The sequence below is a fragment of the Sporobolomyces koalae genome, assembly GCF_050403365.1.
Source record: "Sporobolomyces koalae JCM15063 DNA, S_koalae_JCM15063T_v1_ctg4, whole genome shotgun sequence".
Classification (NCBI taxonomy): domain Eukaryota; kingdom Fungi; phylum Basidiomycota; class Microbotryomycetes; order Sporidiobolales; family Sporidiobolaceae; genus Sporobolomyces; species Sporobolomyces koalae.
The window spans coordinates 14571-35026 of NW_027481767.1; the positions used below are offsets into that span (position 1 = coordinate 14571).

The following is a 20456-nucleotide window of genomic DNA, read 5'->3' on the forward strand; positions in this document are numbered from 1 at the left end:
GGGAAACTGCAAACAGATGGAGGAGTCTACTCTTCGGGATTGTCTACAAGTTCAGGGAAAAGTCGACCGACTAAAAGATCCAAGACGTGGACGAACAAGTGCACGTTTGCGACATGTGACGAAAAGGGGCGCAACAGGTGGGCGGCGAATCGAAGCTGGGCAGAATCAGTGCGAGTCGCTTGGGCGTAGAACAGAGATGCCAATTTATCTGTCATGTTTTCGGACACCGGTCAGTCCGTCTTCCGAGGAGAGGGAACCAGGATATCCGCACCTGGTATGAGGTGCGCCACAGCCGCCTCGCAACGCTCTTCGAGTTCCTTGCGACCTTGTTCATCCGGATCAGGATCCTTCGGTGCGGGCCACCCGTCATTCGGAAACATGCCACGAGTCGCCCCCTCGAGAACTGTGCGAGCTGTCTGTTCTGTTGCGATGGAAGTGCTGATGAATCGAGCAAGGAACGAGTCTATGGAATGGGAAGCGAAATCCAGTGGCAAGGAAAGGTATTGCGAGAGTTGCGCCACGGTCGCTGATCGGGGTAGGACTGCGAGCGCGAGCGAGAAGAGGTGAGAATGAAACGGAGCTCGCGAAGGGTCGGCGTGTGGCGTCGATTGGCCGATAACGACGAGATTGGTGGCGAAGGCAATACCAGCGCTGAGGAGTGCTGACGTTCTACCAAGCGCCGAGACTGCCTGGTCGAAGAGCGTAGGAAAGGGCAGATTGCTCGACGTCGATGGTCCTTTAGAGTCCAACGATTGGATCACCTCCCTCGCTTCGAGGACTCGAGCGATCACTCCATGCAAGAACCAAGGTTGCGCGACTTTGCCAAACACGCTGCCGAACACGACTCCGACGAGGACTTCCCTCACGATCGCCCGTTCCGTTTCGGCCCGGTGATCTTCCGGTGGGAGCAAGATCTTGAGGAGGTGATCGACGAGAGCTCGCAGGTACACTGGGTCGACTTGAGGAGATCCAGTCGATTCGCTGAGGGAAATAGCGATGTGAGGTTGTAATCGGTGAAACATCTCGTCGCGGGAGAAATTGTGAGTCGACAAGTCCTGCGCTTTCTCACATGCGAGGTCCCAGTCCCGATAGTGATTTTCCAGGAGACTCGGCAGGTCCTCGAGTACGAGTTGCGTCCAGTCGATCGAGGCGAGCCTCACTTCGAGCGCCTGGATGACACGAATCAAGACGGTTGTGACGGCTTGCAAGAAATGTTTGTCAGGGTCGCGCGAGATCGCTGCATTGTACCACGGGGCGATGAATGCTCGTAATGACAGGGCGATCAAGTCGAGAATCAGGGGGTCGAGGCGAGCATGCGATGACGAGTGCAGGATCCGAGGTGGGCTCGCGGGTGCGCCGTTTGCCGGATACAAAATCTTGTGATACAGTGGTGTTGCTTTTGCAGCATGCGACGGCTCACCATGGGATGAGGCAGGCGCGAAGGGTTGAGGGCTCTTGCGGCGCGAGTTGGCGGCAGACCTCGACATGGCATATGGCGCTGAAAGTCTACGATACTAGCGATCAGCTCCACGCTCAGATGTGCCACTCCGTAAGGCCGGTCTCGAAGCGGGAAATGTCCACTCTTCCTGACCGCGTTCCCCGCTCGGCTCCCTCGCGCCTTTCCCCTTGCCGAAGAAGCGTTTACGCCCGCGAGATGTCAACGAGATAGTGATATCACTCACTCTAAGCTCCACTCCGCAGACTCAGCCCTCTACGTAGAGGGTTCCTCCGCAGGCCCCGTCCTCAGCGCTACGCACGTTTCACCGGTTTGCCCTGAAGCGGCCTCTGTCGAGCGCTGTTTCGAGCCGTTCCACCCGCCTGACTTGTTGAGACCCTACGGTCCAAGTTGCTTCTGGTTGCTATTTCGAAGGCGGGTGGAAGCGAGTTGAGCCGTGGCAGCCGAAGCACGCGCAGCTCTCATCAGGTGCCCCTGATGGCGTCTCTGTCAAATGCGCCGGTCAAGCTGCAATAAATTCGAAGGCTCACGCATGCACGCTGCCTCAGGATTGTCAAGTCGACCAAGTGATTCCACTTCATGCTCGCTGGGCGCAGGCGCTCGTGCTCCGATCGCGTCGCGTGCGCGCCTCGACGTATTGGTCGACTCCTTGATCGCCTTGTTTGTTTGGACCGGTCCAGGCAGCTTCCTGCACGACGACATGCTGCAAGCAACGTTCGCTGTTTGGATCGTCAACGACTTTCCGCCTCGAGCGCACGCACCTCCGTACCCGCAAACACTCGAGCCTGTCGACCTGTCTGAGTCAGCCTGTGCTTCTACGACCTCCTCGCCAGCTTCTGCCGTCAAGCTGTACGCCCAGGGATAGCCGCTTGGAATTGCCGACCGACGCCAGCAGCACGTCTTGCTCCGCATTCCCGTGGCTCGCCTGGGATTCGCAATTCCTGAACAGGCTCGCTCCGCCCACAACGGAACTGATACACGGTCACTGATTCATGAAGAGATGCATCCGAACGGTCCTCCTCGCCTGGTGAGTTGCCCTGCAATCAAAGTCAATAGCTGCCAATGTTGTTCACGTCTCCCTTGACTGCCAGCACTTGAGCCCTCTCTATTTTGTACCCCAATTGGACGGCGGCGGTTCTCCTGCTGGAGCGCACTTTTCGTCACCAGCATCGAGCAGCCCTTTCCCTTTCGCGCATATACCGCTCCAGGGCTACACTCCTCATTGTTGGGGCTCCGGCGACCATTCAGATTATGCTTGCAGCGCGCTGATGAGCGACGAGCGCCATCAAGCATTTCGAGTTCCGTCAAACACGCACTTCTTTCCTCCTTCTTCCGGCGCTTCCACCTCGGCTTACTTCCCCACAAGCCCCATTGACGCTCATTCTCCTTCATCACGCTCACAAGGCGCGAGCCCGCTGTATCCAGGCTTTTTGTCTTCACCAACAGCTCTGTTCCAAGCACCTTTTGTTCAACAGCATACTGCAGCGAGCTTTCCGAGCTGCGAAAGCCGGCGTTCTAGTGGCACTTCGAAACGCAATCAACGCGATGGTCGCAACAAACCAAGTCACGGCCCGGTCGGTGTAGGCACACGTCCTGACGAAGTCAAAAAGCGCAAAAAGATTATCGTCAAAATACCGAAAGAAGCGGCATTTCGAACAGACGTTAGCGATGAGCGCCCTTTCAGCCTGATCTCGAGGACGCCCCTCGGGCCGTCCGAGCAAACGACGAGGGATTGTTCGTGCACCGACAATGGCACCAGCTGGGCGCTTGAAGAAGACGAGATCCTTGCCAAGCCTTGTTTTCCCCTCGAGCGGAATGGACACGGACTGCCACCAACGCTCGATGTCTACTTGCCTGGGACGGGAAGCTGGCTCTCCCTAAAAGCAGAGCTTGCCGCGCGATCATCGAACGAGGTATGTTGCTGCTATGTTTATGCCGATCCTTTGAGCATAGACTGACTAACCTTGACGTTCGTATTCCACAAGTTTGACAGTGCAGACGCTCATGCGGTGCATTCAAGCAAACCAGATACACCAGTCATCGCTATCGAGCCGCCTACTGTCGCTTCTCCCAGCGTCCAGACAAGCCGCTCGCACGCCCGCACTTTTTCCCTCTTCAATTCGTCTGTAACTCTCCCGGCCCGATTGCAAAACGTCATCGATGCCTTCTCTCGTCGATTACCTTCAAACGATGTCACAACCCCTTCTCGTCAAACCGAAGTCACTTTGAACCCCAATGCCGCTCCTTTCACCTCGGAACCGCAGGATCCTGTCCTCAGGAAGAATAGACTCACGGCGTCCGCACCAAGTTTCACCATGCCGACCCGGTCGAAGGTGCACGAACAGGCTCAGAAAGCAACTGAGGAGAGCCATGAAGACCCCGAGCGGCTCACCATCTATGCCGAGAACAAGGAGGAAGACCACACAAAGCTGTCACATCGTATCGTCCAAAACATGGGGGCTGTCGCAGAACTGCAACCGGAGGAACCTGCGGAACAAATCGCAGCAAATCTTGACAACACGGAAGCGCTACGATCCGGAGGGCGTCTGGAGCCGCACGCTCAAGTAACGGAGGCAGGACTTCGACATCAATACGGGATTTATCCGCAGGGAGAGACCGGAACAGACACTATCGCAGATGTGCATGATCTCGTCGAAGCCTCCTCCGTACCACCTCAGCATTCGCTATCATCGGCTGTAGAAGGATATGTCGACCAAAGTAGTGACGAAGCCGGCCAGGCAATCGAGGCAGCACTTTGTTCGCCAAATACGCCTCAACTTCATTCGCCTGTCTCTTCCGTGTCCCCGAAGATACCCACTCCCAGCAGTAGATCAGATCCCGAATCGGCAGATCAGTCAGATTCCGCCCTCTTTGGGCCAAACGGAAGACCGGGATCCGTCGTTGCTCATTCACCTGGCCTGTCGCCGGTCCGATCAGAGGCAGACATTTCATTATCAGTCGAAGCTGGGCCGATTGTCCACGCGCCAGAGCCTAAGGTGCCCATCGAGCCCTTTCCATTATCATCATCGATCCTTTCCCCAATCCCTTTGCGCCCTTTCTACCTCAACACGGCTGCGCGACTCGATGAACTGTCTCTTCCTCCTTCAAGCTCATTCGACTTTGCCCTTCCTTCCGATGCACCTCGATTCATGTACGGAGCCGAACCGAGAGCTCCCGGATTCCGAAAGGTATCTCATGGCCCTCTACCGTCGATCCCGGTTGCGACGAATGCCAAAGACGAAAGCGATTCGGTCAAGCGGCAAAAGCTCAGCGCGCCTGTGTTTGTCTCGGATCGGAGAACCCGCCGACCTCTTCCGATTCCGCCCAATGCAACCGAAATACGTTCGCAGCGTGATACCTCCTGCACAAGCTACGGAGCATGCTCGGCCGTTTCACCAGAAGATGCGATTCCGCCTCAATGCTCTCTCGCTCGTCCTTCTTCGCAACCTTCGCTGTTTACTTCCAATTGGCGCCGTCGAGCCAGAGCAGCTGGATCGATCGCAAGAGAGTCAAGCGCTGCAGATCAAACTCACGTCAGTTGGATGCCTCTGTAACCTCTCTGCGCTCGAGTCTCGCTCACCTCCTGTGTTCATATCTGTCAGTTGCTCTACAAATCGCTGGATGCTCCTTCGGGAAGATTGTATTCGACAAGAAATCAAGAAATTGGAAGAGGAGATCATTCGCCGCTATACATTCTCGAACAAAGCATGCAGAGACAGTTCGCCCTGCTCCGGGCAGAGATCAAGGGGATCGAAATCAATCGCGCCGTCGAGAAACTCGAGGAGTTTTCAAAGATGCGCTTGATGCACCAAGACGGTGACGACGAACGTGATACCGCTCTCGTCGGAATGAAAACCCACAAAAGGATAAATCCTCAAGACGATTTGTTCAAGTTATTCTCACTGTCAGCAGGTCAGGCTGGAAGCGTCGAGGCGCACTCGCTGGAAGCAGTACTCGAAAGATTCCAGAGCACACTGGCTCAATCTGTTCTCGATGCGACTTCTCGACTCGAGTCACAGTACAGCAAGCTAGAAGACCTGCGTGCCAGATGCACCGAGTCAGCATCCAATATCAGCACAAGAAACCTCCGATCTCTGTGAGGCTGACGTTTTCAATTCTCGATACCGAACTCGAGCTCAGGTTTCTAAGAATTCGCAGGTCCGAGAGCATTTGCCTCGCGGAGGGCACTACGCAGTCCGGTAATGCGGACTCTGCGGCATCTGAATCATCAGATCAGGCGAATCGCATTCCGGTGATCGCAAAGCCCCACGAAGAGTTGGGTCTCGCTCAGAAGCTATGCAACGAGTCAACGGACAATGCAGACCAAGCTGAAGAAGCTCGCGCAACGATACATCGACTCCGAGCGCGCTGTGAGGAGGCCGAGCGGCAACAAATACAGCTCGAAATGCAGCTAGTAGAAGCGCGAAGGTCAGCAGAACATGCGAAAGGAGCAGCCGAAGCCATCGAGAAGAAGCTGACCGAGCGCGTAAGTTCCCCCTTCCCGAAAGAATTCTGGCTAGAGTACTGATCCTGCGGGCGAGCACAGGAGGAGCGCGTCGATACACTTCTTCAGATCAAGTCAGCTCAGCAGGTACACCTCGCACGAGCGAACCGGGAAAATGCAACGCTTCGCAAGGAAGTCAGCGATCGCATGCGCGAATTGGAAGAAATGAAGGCTCATTGGGAAGATCAGCTCGAGACTATCGAACGGGAGAGACTGCAATTCGCCCCCTCAAACGAAGATTATCGTCAACACGTGACACACCTTGAAGCCGACTTGCGAAAATGTGCGGTACCTATCGAAAATGGAATACCGGCGACACAGCAGAGATCGTGTGACCCGACGCGCACGCAGCGACAGTTGGAGGTCGAAGCCGCTCAAGAGACTTGCTGCCTGGTTTCAAGCCATGATGACACTCTGGTCGACTCTGGCAACTCGAGCTTTGACGATTCTTTCGAAAACTTCAAGAGCGACGGCCCTTCAACTCCGCCGTTCCTAAGCACCCTGCGCAAGCAATCGAAGATCAAGCATCAACTGGATACTTGCGACGAAGCTTCCGATCTGACGGTTTCTCACACGAGTGTTGCACCGCCTGTTGCGAGATGCGCTTTTGAGTTGAAGGAGGACGGCTGGTACTCTGCAATTTGAACGTTTTCCTTCATTGTGACATTGACAGAGCCTCTGTTTCCGCATCTCATGCTCGAACGCAAGATACTGGCAGATCAGGATGGCATCGGGTTGTACAGGCCAACCAGATAGGGCATAAGACGATACGCCATTGATGGGGCGAAGCGAGTGGCGCGAGTAGCGGAGTGCCAATGAGAAGAACGGTTTTGTTTCAGAGTATTCTGTTGTTGACACATGATTTCGGCGGGGTAAGACACAAGAGAGGATGTGCGAAGCTATAAGAGAGTGGAGGGAGAGCTGGCCGCTCAGATGCAGCAGACAACAACGAGCCGATGCCAAAGAAACATGAGCCGGGTTTGGCCGAAGGAGGGAGGATCAGAGGGGGTATCGATAACTGGGGGATGTTGGGGTTTGTTGCGACAGAGCGTTGCGGAGTAAGGTTATCTTGGGACGAAGGCGAGTAGTGTGAAGAAACGTTTTTTTGGGAATGTACGGATCCTGGTTAGATAGATCGCGAGAGGGGTGAATCAAAGGAGAGGAGAATGAGCTATTTGGTAGGGATTATCGATAATGCAAAGGCAGTGTTTGGGCGGGTAAATAATGAATTGATATATGGCGTGAGAGACAGTTGAGAGCCCGAGAGAGCAGTCCTAGTTGATGCCGAGTTGGGACAAAACGCCGCTCACTTCGTCCACATCCTCGTGGCCATAAGGTCGGGACGAATTCGGGAATGCAACCGAGGCAGATTGACCGTGATGTCCGCCGCGGAAATTGTGTTGCGAGAGGTCGAGAGATTGAGCTCGCGGTCCGAGTCCCCGCGGCTGACGGCCAGGTGTCGACGACGCGGTCGATGATAGCTCCTTGAGTTGATCCTCGACCGAAGCCTGAGCGGCATTCGTTGATGCTCTCGGGGTCGCGGCATCAGTCGAGGGGAAAGGGAGCGATGCCGATCCGCCGTGGCGAGGCGGCGAGCGCAGGTCGTCGTGAGAAAGACGCTGAGTAGGCGTGGCAGCAGCCGAGTAGCCGTTGTACCCTGTTGCATATCCCTGCGCGTTCGGATAACCCTGTTCAGAGGAGAATGCATGTCAGCATCCCATATTGCGACGCCACATATATCTCTGACAGTACGAACCATCTGCACTCGAGGCATGCCCCAATGATATTCTGCTTGATGCGGAGGCGGTGGAGGTGGCAGCGGGGCAAAGGGACTAGCGTGCCCGTGGGCCATCTGGCCTGGAGCTGCTCCTGCGGGAACGTACGGTGGCTGTTGCTGGTACTGGTGAGGAATTTGAGGTACGGGAGGCGGGGGCGCAGGGTAATATCCCGGATAGTCATGCTGCTGGTGCTGATGAGGTTGCTCGGGAATGCCCTGGTTTGGGCGGAATGCCTGCAATTGCGATGAAGCCGGTCCTCCTGGGTTGGCATCAAAGATCGCCTTGATATTGGGAGACGAAGCTGCGAGTCGAAGCTTGCGATCCGATCCCGGACGAGGCTCGGGCCGATGATCAGCATCTCCGCCGGCGATGTTTGATGTCGACAACAGCTTGCTGTTGAATGGCGCAAACACGTCGGCGAAGGATTCTGAGCGAGGCCGCAGAGATCCAGGGTATAAATCAATCTGCAGAAAGACAGGCGGGATCAGCGATAGAGCGACAGATTTATGGCGAGAGAAAGGCATACTTTTCGTTGCACGAGGTACTCTTCGACGAGGTCCCGACTCGTGGCGAGGAAGTCGACGTTGCTCCGATTGAGGCAGAAGCGGATGATAGTCTCTTCGCCCGCACCGCTGCGATCGACCCACGGTAAAATCGTGATATTGAGGTCACGCTTGATCTTTTCGGTCAGATTGACGAAATCTTGCGAGAGCGTAAGAGCGGCCATCTCGGTCGAATGAGGCAAGCGGTATTCGCTGCGACAAGGAGAAGCGTTGGTTTTCAAGGCCGACTGAGATCGACAAGAAGGGAATGACTCACGCTTCGAAGGGTACGTGGTCAAGCAGCATCTGCGCTGCGATGTGGACTTGGCTCTCTGGCCCAAAGATGGACACTACATCGCTCGCAGTTTCCTTGCTCGGGAACCGGACGGCCGAGTTCGTCTTGGCCTCAATATCGTGAATGAAGATGCTCTTCTCGCCGAGGAGAGTTCGGTGGTATCGGCGGGGAATCGAAACGGTTTCGACGATGAAGTCCTTGTCCTTGGGGCTGACCAGTTCCATCACGCTTTGCTTGAGGTGTTCGAGATTCATAGCATTCTTGGCCGGAGTGCGCGCGATAACGTTGTCCTCGTTGTCGTTGTACCCTCCGAGCGCAGCAAATTCTTCGGCGTTGGAGAACTTGACATACACTCCATATTTCTTCATGATGCGCTGAATGTTTTTGCCGCCAACTCCGATTATCCGCTTGTGGTAAGCCTCGGGTACGTGGAACGAGATCTCTGCGGGCAGTTCCTCCTGAAGCATGGTCAAGCCATGCAAGGCTCCCGGATCGCTTCCGGCAACGTCGATCAAGAAGTTGTAGTCGTTGAATGTTTCGAACTTGATCTTGACGTTGGCAGATTTCATGATTTTGTTCAGCTTGCCATTCTTTTTGCCCGAGATGAATTCGCGGTGCTCGTTCGCGAGCTCGATTTGGAATCGGATCTCGTGGTGGAACGATTTGACGAAATCGAGCTCGAGTACGAGCTGTACTGCTTGCCGGACCTCTGCCTCCAGACCGTGAAACTCGAAACAGTTGCTCTTGAACACAGCTTCGGCGCCGCTCGTGACGCTGATGTGGCGCAGGATGGGAGGGATTTGTGCAGGGTTGATCGTCGAAGGAGGCATGAAGACGTCAAACGAGATTGGCAGAAGCCAGAACGATGCAACGTAGAGTTGACAAGCCTGCCTCCGGAAAGCGTCAGCAATAGCAATGGCTGGCTCAGATCCTCTCAAGTCGACTCACGAGACCCATGATCGCCCTGATCGAGCGTTCGATGTTGACACGGTGGTCTCCGTAAACCGAAATCAAACTCGCTTGACTGCCGAGAGGAGGGAAATTGATAAAGGTGCCGTTGTCATTCATGATTTGCTTGAGATCCTCGAGACGGTCCGACAGCATCCAGTCGAGCTTGCGAGGGAGAATCGCCGTGTCGCGCGAGATAATGCACTTGCTCTGCGCAGGAGACCAGGTAAGCAATCTGCACGTTCCGAAATGAAGTATCCAAAGCAGCATACCTTGTGCAGCGAGACTTGAAAGAGCATGTCCCTTGCTCTCTGTACCCCGAAGAACTCGCCGGTGATGAAAATGAGGTTCTGCTTCGCTTGCAGCGAGCTCGTCTTGCCGCCAATGACACCCGAGAGCGGTGTTGGGAAGTAGATGTTGGTGGCCGTCTCTTCCTGGATCGTCTGGACGACGCATCGTTTGCGGCCAGAGATGATGTTGTGCAGCTTGTAGTCGATTTCGCACACCTCGGAATGCAATCCACTCTGTGGAATTGTAAATAGATGAGCGCTTGTCTCGAGGTCGGAGTGAAACCGTGGCAAGTCGAGACGTACAAGCTCATCAAGCAGTACCAACAGCCGTACTCGCGCCTGTTCGACGCTCTCGTAAGGTCCAGTGATGACGATTTCGACGTTGCGCTCGGTTTCGAGACCAAACCCAATCGTGCCATTTGCTTGTCCGACGATCGCTAGGTGCGCTTTCGTTAGCGAAGCGATCTCGTCGAGCTTGCGGCGCATCTCAACCTTGACGTTTTCTTTGCCATCGAGAACTTCGGCGCGCGGTACCTTGACGACTGACTTGCGCTGGAATTGCTCGAGCGAGAGGCGATCGTCAGCTAAGCACAAACATAGACGGAGACAACGTCGACTGACCTTGAAGGGGTTCTCGCGCAGTATGCTTCCGCGTGCACTCATGACTTGCTGGTATCCACCCGACAGGTGGAAATTGTACAGCTTGCTGCTGGCGGTTTTATCATTCGAGGCGTTTCCATCGGGGCCACTCGAAAGATTCGGGCTCGCAGAGGGAGGGTCGACCGGAGAGAACGAGACGATGCACTGATGTGCTGCCATCGTGTCGACACACAGGCGCTGCATGACGTCGTTGAGGTCGACGCTGCCACGTTTGTGCAACGATCCGCCGTTGTGATGCACGCCGTTCGCCGACTCGCCTGAGCCGTTCGCGCTGCTTCCCGCCGATCCTGTGTTTTCCCCACTGGAACCTAGCGCACCGGCAGGCGGGACTGCACCGTCGGAGAGGGTAGATTGATGACTCCCGCTCGAAGGGTTCCTCTGGTTCTGTGCCTGTCCTTGTCCGGGCGCATGTGGTGCGCGTCCATCATCATCTACGGTGGTGGTGCCATCTCGTGGGCCGTAATCGAACGAAGTCGAAGGAGTCGAGTTGGCCGAAGTGGTGAGGTCAGCGGAGTGAGCTGCCGATCGAGGGAGACAGAACGAAGTTGTGTAGATGTCCATCCCGGGCGTCTAAACTTGACGATGTCCTAGCGTTGATCTGGACAGTAAGAACGTCTAGATCACAGCGAGGTTTCGTATGCTGTAGCTGCTCGCGAAAAATGGCGGAATCAAGCGGCGCCTTGAGGAATTTGAAGGGGCTACTGGCGGCAAAGCGAGGCGTTTCCTATTAGCTACATGTGGAACGCCAGCACAGCGGCGCTGCGCCACGACATCGAGGGAGAAACGGGAGGCGAGATGAAGTGCTCACCAGATCGAACGGTATTGCTGGCTTCTGTTACGCTCCCGGATACTCCCTGAGCTGGCACTCTAGTTGTTCAGAGACCAGTCTGGCTCACCTTGTGAGCGCGACAATGGTAGTCGACTGCGGTTGACTCGGAGACCGATCCTGGTGCACAAGAGACGACGGCACACACAGCGATCCAGCCAGTTGCTCGGCTGGTTGTCGCAGATTGGTACCCGGAGGTGGTTTGGAGAGGTGTCCGGAAAGGTCGGGAGTCGCAATGGCCGTCAAGGTCGAGGCAATTCAATATTCTTTGCGCCGAAGTGCACTTCTCTCATTCTCTATGCTTCACGCTGCTCTCTGGTTTCCACCGACTGTTCACTATGCTCGCGCAGCCTCGCATGTAGCGTTGGCTCGTCAGATCTGACTACAGCCTCGGATCATCGCCACGCAATTTTATTGTTAACCGAACTCCTTTTCCGCACTCTAGTGTACTGGGCCACTCCGTCTTGTGTACTGTTGAAGGTTCTACGACCGAGTACCGCGAACAGTTGCGGGCAATTCGCGATTACGTAGCCGAAAGACGCACCGATCAGGCCAAGGCATTGCAAATGCAACTTGTACTTCGTCATCGCTAATATTCGATCAGCTGCCTTGATTGGCTGGGCGATGCTCGAACTACGAGCGTTCCTTCTCTTCCTTTCCTTCCCCACATCCTCCGCACAAACACACACACCATGAAGTTCACCACCATTTTGCTCGCCGCCTCGATTGTGCCCGCCGTTCTGGCGTCAGTCATGCCGCAAGCCGTTCAAGATCAAGTCGATCAAGTCCGCTTCGCGGTCGAGGACAAGCTCGATGACCCATGCCCAGACTTCCTCGTGCGGTGCATCAAGGATGATGGTGACATTGTCGGCGATGTGAGTAGCGAGTATCATTTTGAGCTACATCCCCCCCGACGAGGTTGACTGACGGTGCTTGCCCACGATTGCATTGCACGTCGCAGATCGGTAACAAGGGCATGGAACGCAAAGGTCTCAAGTGCGTCCAGAAGCATCACAAGATCAACACGTGAGTCTCGCTTCAGGCTGTCGGTATTCCAACGTGCGATTGTTTGCTGACGATTACCCTCTCCTTTTCAGTGCCGAATGCAATGCCAAGTACCCGATCGACTGTGCAACCAAGTGCGACGCGAAAGCCTCGCCCATCTAGGTCATTCGACTAGGGAAACCTCTGTGTACGACTTGTATGACTTGTAACATGTTGTGAAGTTCGAGTTTTAAAGTTCCAAGGAGGGGTTGGCCGAGATGGGACATCGAGCCGGGCACAGACAAGAGGAGATCCTCGCGGAGAGTAGATGAGAAATTGAGAAACCCTAAAGTCTCGCGGAATCTTGTAGATTTAGAAGCGATGACGCGTAATTCCCGATTACAATGTTCTGACAATAGGGACTCGTGCCGGCCTGTCGCTGCTTGTCAACAGGATCTTTCTGCGTTCGCTCCGTATTCAAGGACGTGACGATGAACTACTTTACTCCGTTACCAGGCTTGTCTGAACCTGTAGACTTCACCTCTTCGACGCTTGTACTCGTAAGTTCCCCTCATGTCCTTCAACATCCATCGTCGCAGCCCGAAGCTGACCACTATGCATACTCATGCGGGACTATGTTGGAATGCAACTTAGCCCCAACCGTCACTCGCATCTATCGCTCAACTCGCTTGCGACTTGATCATCGCCAACTTTCAGCTCACTCGAGTAGGATTCCTGGGTCTCCGGGATCACGTTCCTGCCGTATCGGGTCTCGACACATTGCCTGGGAAAGAGACTGCGCCAGATGGCATCTCGTACAGTGTCGAAGGTGAGATGGTACGGATCGCCCCACTCGCTTCGGAAGCTGAATCCTGTCATGCATTCCAGTCTTTCAAGTGCCCTCCCGCTCGCTCACGGTGGTCCTACCGAGGTCACCCGTCATCCGTGCACGAAGACCACACTACCTTGCATCGATGAGGCAATTCATCGCCCAAGGTCAATTCAAGGAAGTTTTGCTCGTAGCGGGAGTCGATGCTGCTCTGCGTAATGACGAAGGACTCAATTCGTGAGTCAAAGTCTGGTCCATATACCGCGGACACCCGCTGATAAGATTGGGTGCAGCTCGTCGCCTCTACGACATTTCCTTCTCCCGAATCCCTCGTCTCCATCGTTACTCGACCTTGCTTCGGTTTCGACTCCTTACTCTCTCGCATCTGGATCTGACGCACTCCCACTCGTCCCTCACGGAGGCATGACTCGAAGGTTGCTCGACACGTTGCAATCTTCCGACTCGACCGACTTGCCAGCGGTTTCTGCACTCTTGATCTACACGTTCGAAACGACAGAACCTGAAACCGCATTCTTCCTCGCCGACGCGCTCACGTCCGTACTCAAGAAAGAACTCGAGGGATTGGAATCGAGGATCGAGAATTTGCAGCTCGGAGACAACCCTGAGGAGGAGAGGCCTCAAGGCGCGATCAAGTGGAAGGTGCCCAAGAGTTGGGAGACTGGATTGATGGGAGCCGAACTACCCTTGGATCACCGTACAGACATGTTTGGTTGAGCTGCGACAATTCCTAACCGCAGTCGAACAGACCGACATTTGCCATGTCATCCCGGGTATCTTCGAGTTGAAAATTCTCGCAATTGCCTCTAGCACTCAGTGCGGGTTGTATAGGAGTCTTTGACATTGGAATAATGACTACAAGGCAAAGTCCTATTCTTGCGTATTGGCCAGACTGTCGAGCGTGAAAGGTCCCAAGCCTGTTGCACCCCCAGTCCTACGCGCTCCACCACCTTGTGTCTTGGCGGATTTTTTCGTACGTTTGACCGCTTCGCGGTGTCGCTTGCGAGAGAAACCTCGAAGGTTCTCTCGCAGCTTGGCGTGCGCCTCGTCAATCTCGTCTCTGTAGATAGAAATCGCAGATGAGTTTAATCTGGTAACTGGACGAACGCGAAATGCGTGTGAGATGCTCGAGAAGAAAAACGTACGCAGTTTGGCTCTTCCACCAATCTTGCACTCCGCTCTCATTCAACCTCTTCTCGTTCTCTCGTTTCTTGTTTTCCGGCAATTGATCTTGTTCGGGTTGAAGCAAGCCAAAGAACGAGTAGCCGGGACCTTCTCGCGCCTGTTCCGGTTGTTGGAAGCCCGCACGTTGACGGTAGATCGGCAGGATCTTGGGAGGCGGAGCAGGGAGGGCAGACGGGATCGGGATAGCCTCTTCAGCTTCCACGTCTTCGTCTTCCTGGTCGAGCTCGAGATCGAGTCCCGAGAACAACGAGAAGGACGCTGTGCGCACAAAGGTGCTGACTCATTAGCTCCTGACGTGCGTTTCGCTTCAAGGAAACCTCAGACTTGCCTGCTTCTTCTTCCTGAGGCTTGAACATCTCCTTCAAAGTGCCCTTGGACAAGGTCGTCTTGGCCTTTTCTGTCGGTTGCGCTTCTTCGATTTCTTCGTCGCTCGAATCGCTGTCGCTGTCGCTTGAGCTGTCTGCTGCTCCTCCGCCTCCCCTCAAGCGCATAGCGGGTTGCTGAAAGATATCGTCGTCGTCATCCTCGTCATCATTCGCGAACCCTTCAACCATGGGCAGCTTTTTCACTTCTGTCTTGGATCCGGGAGCCCCCTCAACCTGGGCAGCTTCTTCAGGAATAACGCCAAGAGCCAACTGGACAAGACGCTCTCGCTCTTTCCTCGCCTCCTCTTCACGGGTCGAATCGTCGAGCGAGCTGACCCGCAATTGAAACGCGTCTTCTTCGTTGTAGAGCAGCTGACGAGGTGCCGAAGGAACGTAGGGAGGTGGCGACAGGGATCGAGCTCGCATTGAAGTGAGCGGCAAGGTCTCGACGTCGACTTTCGTTTCAGCCGCGAGGGGGATCTTGGCGAGTTCTGCGGAAAGAGTCGACTGTTCCTCGTTGGCGACACCGAGGTCCGCGGCTGGTCGTGGCTTGGCACACTCGGGTACTTGCAGTCGTTCGAGCAAAGCCGTGAACTGATCGGTGTGGGCGACATCGCGGTGGTTCAGCTTGACGGTTTCCTGGTGCTTGACTTGTCCGTTCCTTGCTCTGAACACCCAAGTGACCTCGGCTGCATCGCCATGTTCGTCCTCGAGGCATTCCCAGTACCCGACGCCGGCGATCGTGTCGCATTCCTCCTTCTCACTGTACACCACCTTCTTGCGCCCGAACCGCCTGGGGTCGATCCGCATGCGCTTGATCCGAATCAGAGGCTTCTTCTCCCTTCCCGTGTCGAACTCTTTCCGTTTCTTTGACGCATCGTCTCCTTCGGCGCGGGATTTGCCTCGAGTCCACGAGGTCGTAGCGGCTTTCGGAGGAAGATAGATAGGGTGTGATGGGCGGACCACAAGCGGAAACAAGGGGACAGCCGAATGAGGCTTTGAATCCAAGATCCAACCCTGTGCAAAAGACATGGTTCAGCCGATCGAGTTTTTACCGAACGTGCGAAAAAGCAGCCACTCACCTTGTGATTCTCAATGTTTTCCGGAGTCACGATTTCGAACCGTTTCGCAGTGTAGCCCACACTGGGATCGGACGACAGCTTTCTCTTCTTCTTCTGCTTTTCTTGTCGGAGGGTGGCCGAAAGCTCAGATTCGGGATCATCCAAGTCCTTGGCAATCCTTCTCTCCTCCTCACGACTGAAACATCCCATCAAAGGTGTCAGCTTGTAGTACTCAAGCTCAGCGAGGTACAATGAATGAACCTCACCGCTTGTCCCAATTGGGTTTGGCAGGGCCGATCCGCAGCTTGTGGGATTTCCACATGGAGCCATTCAGCATAGACATGCCTGTCGTAGGTTCATCAGAAATCGCTCGCCGAGTTCTCGTGTGAGGGAGATCGTACTCACATCGCTGCAGTTTGGCTTCCGAGGTGAGGAGGTTGAAAAAGGCGTAGTTTCTGGGAAGACCTGGAGGTCACGAGAATGCTCTCAGCATGGCCGGCTGCTTTGAAGCAGAGCAGAAGCTGGACTGACCAGAGGGACCGGTACCCAGCCCGTCGACGTCGCCCTTGATCTCGCCAAACGAAGAGAACCTGGCGACCAGCTCTCGAGGAGTCACGCTCGGGGCCAGCCCGCCGACGTGTAGTCGCTGCAATACGGGTTCGTCGGACAAGACAGGGCGCTGCCTCTGTTGCTTCTTCGACATGATCGCGCTCCTCGACGAGAGTTTCGCAGATGAGAAAGTTGAACGAGTCGAACTGGAAACAACTGTGGGTTTCAGGCGCAACCTGTGTGCGTTGGGTAGTGCTGTCGTCGGACGGTGCTAAGGTGAGCTGGAGTCGAGCTGCAATGTCGAGAGGAATTCAGGCGAAAGTCGCGTAAGATGATTGACATTAGTAGTAAGTTTTGGGCCTAGTGCAAATCTAATGAAATTCGTTTCGTCTTGTTCCCTGCTCTTTTGCAGTCTCTTGTCACGACCCTGTATTCGAATCAAGACTGGAGGTCCGAACGACTGGTGCCGGAATCCAAGACTCTCGGCAGCCGGGTTTCCTGCGCGCGGTTCCCTTCGTGACCCCTGAAAGTTGAACGTCGCGTCGCATTCTTCCCGCGTTTCTCGTCCACCCTCACCATTCTACGACAAGGTCAACGATGGCTTCCAGTACAACGGAAGCTCTGATCACGTTCACGGCCACTGCGACAGCCAACTCGGTGTTTGAGACGCAACTCGGTTCGACTGCGTCCCACTCGGCAAGTGTCTCCACTTCGATCCTGGGAGGGGGTGTCAACCCCATAGAGTTTCACTCGAGCCAGTCAGTCTAGCCCTAGCGTGCAGCCTCAGCCACCACCGAGACGCGTGTCGATACTGACCCTCCTTGCACTTTGTCCCGACTGCCTGTGCATTGTGCCCGGATCCTCTACAGTGCCATCCAACTGCTGATCGTGCAGCTAGTCATCATCATCGCCCTCTCGCGCTTCCTCTCGTGGGGGTTCACCAAGATCTGCCCATGGACCACCCAACCCCGAGTCTGCTTCGAGATTCTCGCCGGCATCCTCCTGGGTCCGACCGCGTTTGGCCAGATCCCCCACTTCTCTCAGCACATCTTTCCAAACGACTCGTCAGTTCAGTATCTAGCCTCGGGTCTCAACTGTTCAGACGATTGACGGGTTTGCTGCCAGACTGCCCTTCATGAACCTGCTAGCGACGATCGGACTAGTCTTGTTCCTCTTCGTCATGTGCGTTCTCGCTGCGCTCCTTCGATAGAACCGGATGACCTGACTCTAAACTGCTACCTACCAGTGGACTCGAGGTCGACTTTACTCTCTTCAAACGCAACCTGAAACCGTCCATGTCGGTCTCGCTCGCAGGCCTGGTCATCCCGTTCGGCCTTGGCTGGGCCGTCTCGATCGGATTGTACCACCAGTTTGTTGACCCGAGTGTCAAACTCACCACGTTCAGCTGCTTCATCGCAACGAGTTCGAGCATCACAGCGTTCCCCGTGCTGGGTAGGATCCTCGTCGATCTCAAGCTCATGAACGACCCGGTTGGAGTCGTCGTGCTGGCATCAGGTGTTGCGAACGATGTCATCGGTGCGATACGCTCCCGACCTCGTCTCGCTGGGCAAAGGCGCTGAATTTGCTGTTGTGGCAAACAGGTTGGATGCTCCTCGCTCTTTCGGTTGCGCTCGCCACTGCCGGCTCGGGGGGTGGAGGTTCAGGGATTGTCGTGCTATACATTCTCCTCGCAACCGTTGGCTGGTGAGCACGACCACCCTAGCTCGAGCTCAATGACGCTTCGCTGACCCTGCCCTCGGCGATGCTAGGATGTTGTTCCTGTTCTTTGTCGTGCGACCAGTCCTGAACCTGCTCGCGCGTCGAACGGGATCCTTCTCGAACCCTGATGGCCCATCGCAAACTTACATCCTCGCCGTGTTGGTCTGCGTCTTCGTCAGCGGCTGGTTCATGGCTGCGATTGGTATTAGTGAAATCTTTGGCGGTTTCCTGGTCGGTCTCATCGTGCCCAACTCTCTCGGACACCACATCGCGGCGAAAATCGAGGATCTCTGTGAGTTGGACCGGACCGACGAGTCTGGACGAAAACATTCTCGCTGACCCTTAGCGCTAGGCATCTGTATCTTCATTCCCCTCTACTTCGCATACTCTGGTTTGAGGACAAACCTCACCCTGCTGAACTCGGGCATTATCTGGGTTAGTCCTCTTTCAATGCATTAACGACGTTATGTGTGCTAATGCTGCCCTGGTCTTTCCAAAAAGGGCTGGGTTGTCTGCGTGATTGCCTGCGCATTCAGCGGCAAGTTCCTAGGTTGCTTCTTCGCTTCGAGATTCACGGGCTTCACGACACGGGAATCAGTCGCCGTCGGCTTTCTCATGAGCTCGAAAGGATTGATCGAATTGATCATTTTGAATCAAGGGCTGAGCGTCGGTATCATCAACGAGACCGGTCAGCTTTGTCCTGTCCCTTGCATATGTACATGCGACATGCTGACGACCTGGTCGACAGTTTTCTCAATCTTTGTCCTCGAAGCTCTGCTTCTCACGTTCGCCGCAACTCCAGGTACTCTGCTCGCGTACCCAGCTCATCTGAGAAGACCAGCTGTCGCAAACTCGACTGCCTCACCACGCACCGAGTCACTCGGATCGACCAAGATCGGAGAACCTGAAACCAAGCGGGAACCCATGAACCGCGACGATCGCATCAAGCGGATCACCGTCGTGCTCGACAAACTCGAAAGTCTCGGATCGCTCTTCATCTTTACGAAATTGTTCGAGTCGACCCAGGCTGCGGCCTCGACCATCTCGATCAACCCGCTGCGACTCGTCGAACTGACCGAACGTCTTTCGGGAGTCCTGCTGGCATCAGATGCTGCAGCCGAACACCTCAAGCTCGACCCTCTCATCCACCTGTACCGAACGTTCGCGAGCATTTCCGGACGAGGACTCGAGTCGAAGCAGGGAGACTTTGCCGTGACACAGTGGGACAACTTTGCTGAAACTGTCAGGGAGAGGGCAGAGAGAGACAGGTCAGACTTTGTTATCGTGCCGTGGACACTCGGGCAAGACGTTCGAGAGGAAGGTTCCGTCGTGGCTTCGTACCGTAAGGACTCGATCTCTTTCGCTGAAGCTCCCGATATGGTCTAATTCCGCGTCTTGAGACAGTACCTAATCCATTCGAGAACCTTTTCGGCAACAACTCATCCTCGAAACCGTCTGCCGCGACACAACCCGATTCTTCCCTCTACGCGACTTTCCTTCGGGACCTGTTTGCGTCGGCGACTTGCAATGTTGGACTGTTCTTGGACCGCGGTCTGAGCTCTGCTCCTTCCAGTCTTCCACCGACTTCGTTCGATGGATCAACCCACATTCTTCTACCGTTCTTCGGCGGTTCGGACGACCGCACCTGCCTCGACCTCGCAATTCAGCTTGCGAAACGATCGCCTTCCATTTCGGTTACTGTCCTCGTCATTCAGCGAGCACCGGAGGAAACTGAGGAGGACAGACTGTCCCTTCAGGACTCGGCGTCGATGCTCAAGACTGGCAGCGATGAAACCAATACTTCCAACGTCAAAGGTCCTCTTCTTCAACTGACTGTCGCGGGAGGCACGCACCACTCGTCAGGTGGAGGAGGAGGTTCCAGTGGAGCTCTCCGACCCGGAGAGACTCTCTATCCGACTCAGCACGCCCTCGCCTCTGAAACCGAAGACGACCTCGTTCTCGAACAAGCGCGACAACTCCCGGCGGATGATTTCCTCGGTCATTTCGAGATTGTGCAAGTTTCGACAGCATTCCCGCTCAAGACGATGATCAAGCGTGCTTCCGCCCTCGCCTCATCAGGATCTGATTCGAGATTCGTGTTCCTCCTCGGACGTTCACGTCGCGACGCTTCTTCGCACCGGGTCGAGTCACTCTCTTTGCTCAAGCAAGCAGAGCAAGATGGGTCGTTGGGGATTTGCGCCTCGCAGGAAGTGAGGAAGTGCCTTGGAGAAGCGGCGAGCGCCGCCCTCATTTCGGGAGTCGGAGAGAACGTCTGGGTCGTACAGAGTGACAAGACGGGTGGGAAAAGGATCGCAAAGGCGTCAGCCTGATACGTTCTCGCTGGATGCCCATGAATCTCGACGATGAGTGTGTATATTCGTTCCTATCCGTTGTTCTCACGCACCCGCATTTGTTTCAACCTTCGTATCCGTCGCATCCGCTTCGTA

The 20456-nt window shown here is 55.2% G+C and overlaps 7 protein-coding genes across 7 annotated transcripts; 4 read left to right on the forward strand and 3 right to left on the reverse strand.

The window, feature by feature from the left end:
* Nucleotides 1–26: 26 nt before the first annotated feature.
* Nucleotides 27–1487, reverse strand: NVJ3 (Nvj3p; the record flags this gene model as incomplete). Its single annotated transcript, XM_076676312.1, has 2 exons — nt 27–208; nt 272–1487. 2 exons carry the CDS (start codon nt 1485–1487, stop codon nt 27–29), a joined length of 1398 nt encoding a protein of 465 aa, XP_076536293.1.
* A 2284-nt stretch (nt 1488–3771) lies between these two features.
* Nucleotides 3772–5010, forward strand: JCM15063_000195 (uncharacterized protein; the record flags this gene model as incomplete). The annotated part of the gene is made up of 1 exon (XM_076676313.1): nt 3772–5010. The coding sequence occupies one exon, from the start codon at nt 3772–3774 to the stop codon at nt 5008–5010; it is 1239 nt and encodes a 412-aa protein (XP_076536294.1).
* Nucleotides 5011–7234: 2224 nt separating this feature from the next.
* On the reverse strand, nt 7235–11034 carry JCM15063_000196 (uncharacterized protein; the record flags this gene model as incomplete). Its single annotated transcript, XM_076676314.1, has 8 exons — nt 7235–7648; nt 7717–8202; nt 8265–8493; nt 8558–9462; nt 9524–9733; nt 9796–10047; nt 10117–10365; nt 10435–11034. The coding sequence occupies 8 exons, from the start codon at nt 11032–11034 to the stop codon at nt 7235–7237; spliced, it is 3345 nt and encodes a 1114-aa protein (XP_076536295.1).
* Nucleotides 11035–11991: 957 nt separating this feature from the next.
* JCM15063_000197 (uncharacterized protein) lies at nt 11992–12466 on the forward strand (the record flags this gene model as incomplete). The annotated part of the gene is made up of 3 exons (XM_076676315.1): nt 11992–12174; nt 12261–12325; nt 12397–12466. 3 exons carry the CDS (start codon nt 11992–11994, stop codon nt 12464–12466), a joined length of 318 nt encoding a protein of 105 aa, XP_076536296.1.
* Nucleotides 12467–12774: 308 nt separating this feature from the next.
* On the forward strand, nt 12775–13847 carry JCM15063_000198 (uncharacterized protein; the record flags this gene model as incomplete). The annotated part of the gene is made up of 4 exons (XM_076676316.1): nt 12775–12843; nt 12938–13112; nt 13172–13349; nt 13406–13847. 4 exons carry the CDS (start codon nt 12775–12777, stop codon nt 13845–13847), a joined length of 864 nt encoding a protein of 287 aa, XP_076536297.1.
* Nucleotides 13848–14000: 153 nt separating this feature from the next.
* On the reverse strand, nt 14001–16444 carry JCM15063_000199 (NOL8 family RNA-binding protein; the record flags this gene model as incomplete). The annotated part of the gene is made up of 7 exons (XM_076676317.1): nt 14001–14190; nt 14276–14590; nt 14640–15697; nt 15763–15937; nt 16008–16086; nt 16147–16206; nt 16273–16444. The coding sequence occupies 7 exons, from the start codon at nt 16442–16444 to the stop codon at nt 14001–14003; spliced, it is 2049 nt and encodes a 682-aa protein (XP_076536298.1).
* A 443-nt stretch (nt 16445–16887) lies between these two features.
* On the forward strand, nt 16888–20339 carry JCM15063_000200 (uncharacterized protein; the record flags this gene model as incomplete). Its single annotated transcript, XM_076676318.1, has 10 exons — nt 16888–17048; nt 17160–17354; nt 17416–17472; nt 17537–17826; nt 17892–17994; nt 18060–18301; nt 18356–18444; nt 18511–18697; nt 18758–19351; nt 19414–20339. The coding sequence occupies 10 exons, from the start codon at nt 16888–16890 to the stop codon at nt 20337–20339; spliced, it is 2844 nt and encodes a 947-aa protein (XP_076536299.1).
* Nucleotides 20340–20456: the final 117 nt, after the last annotated feature.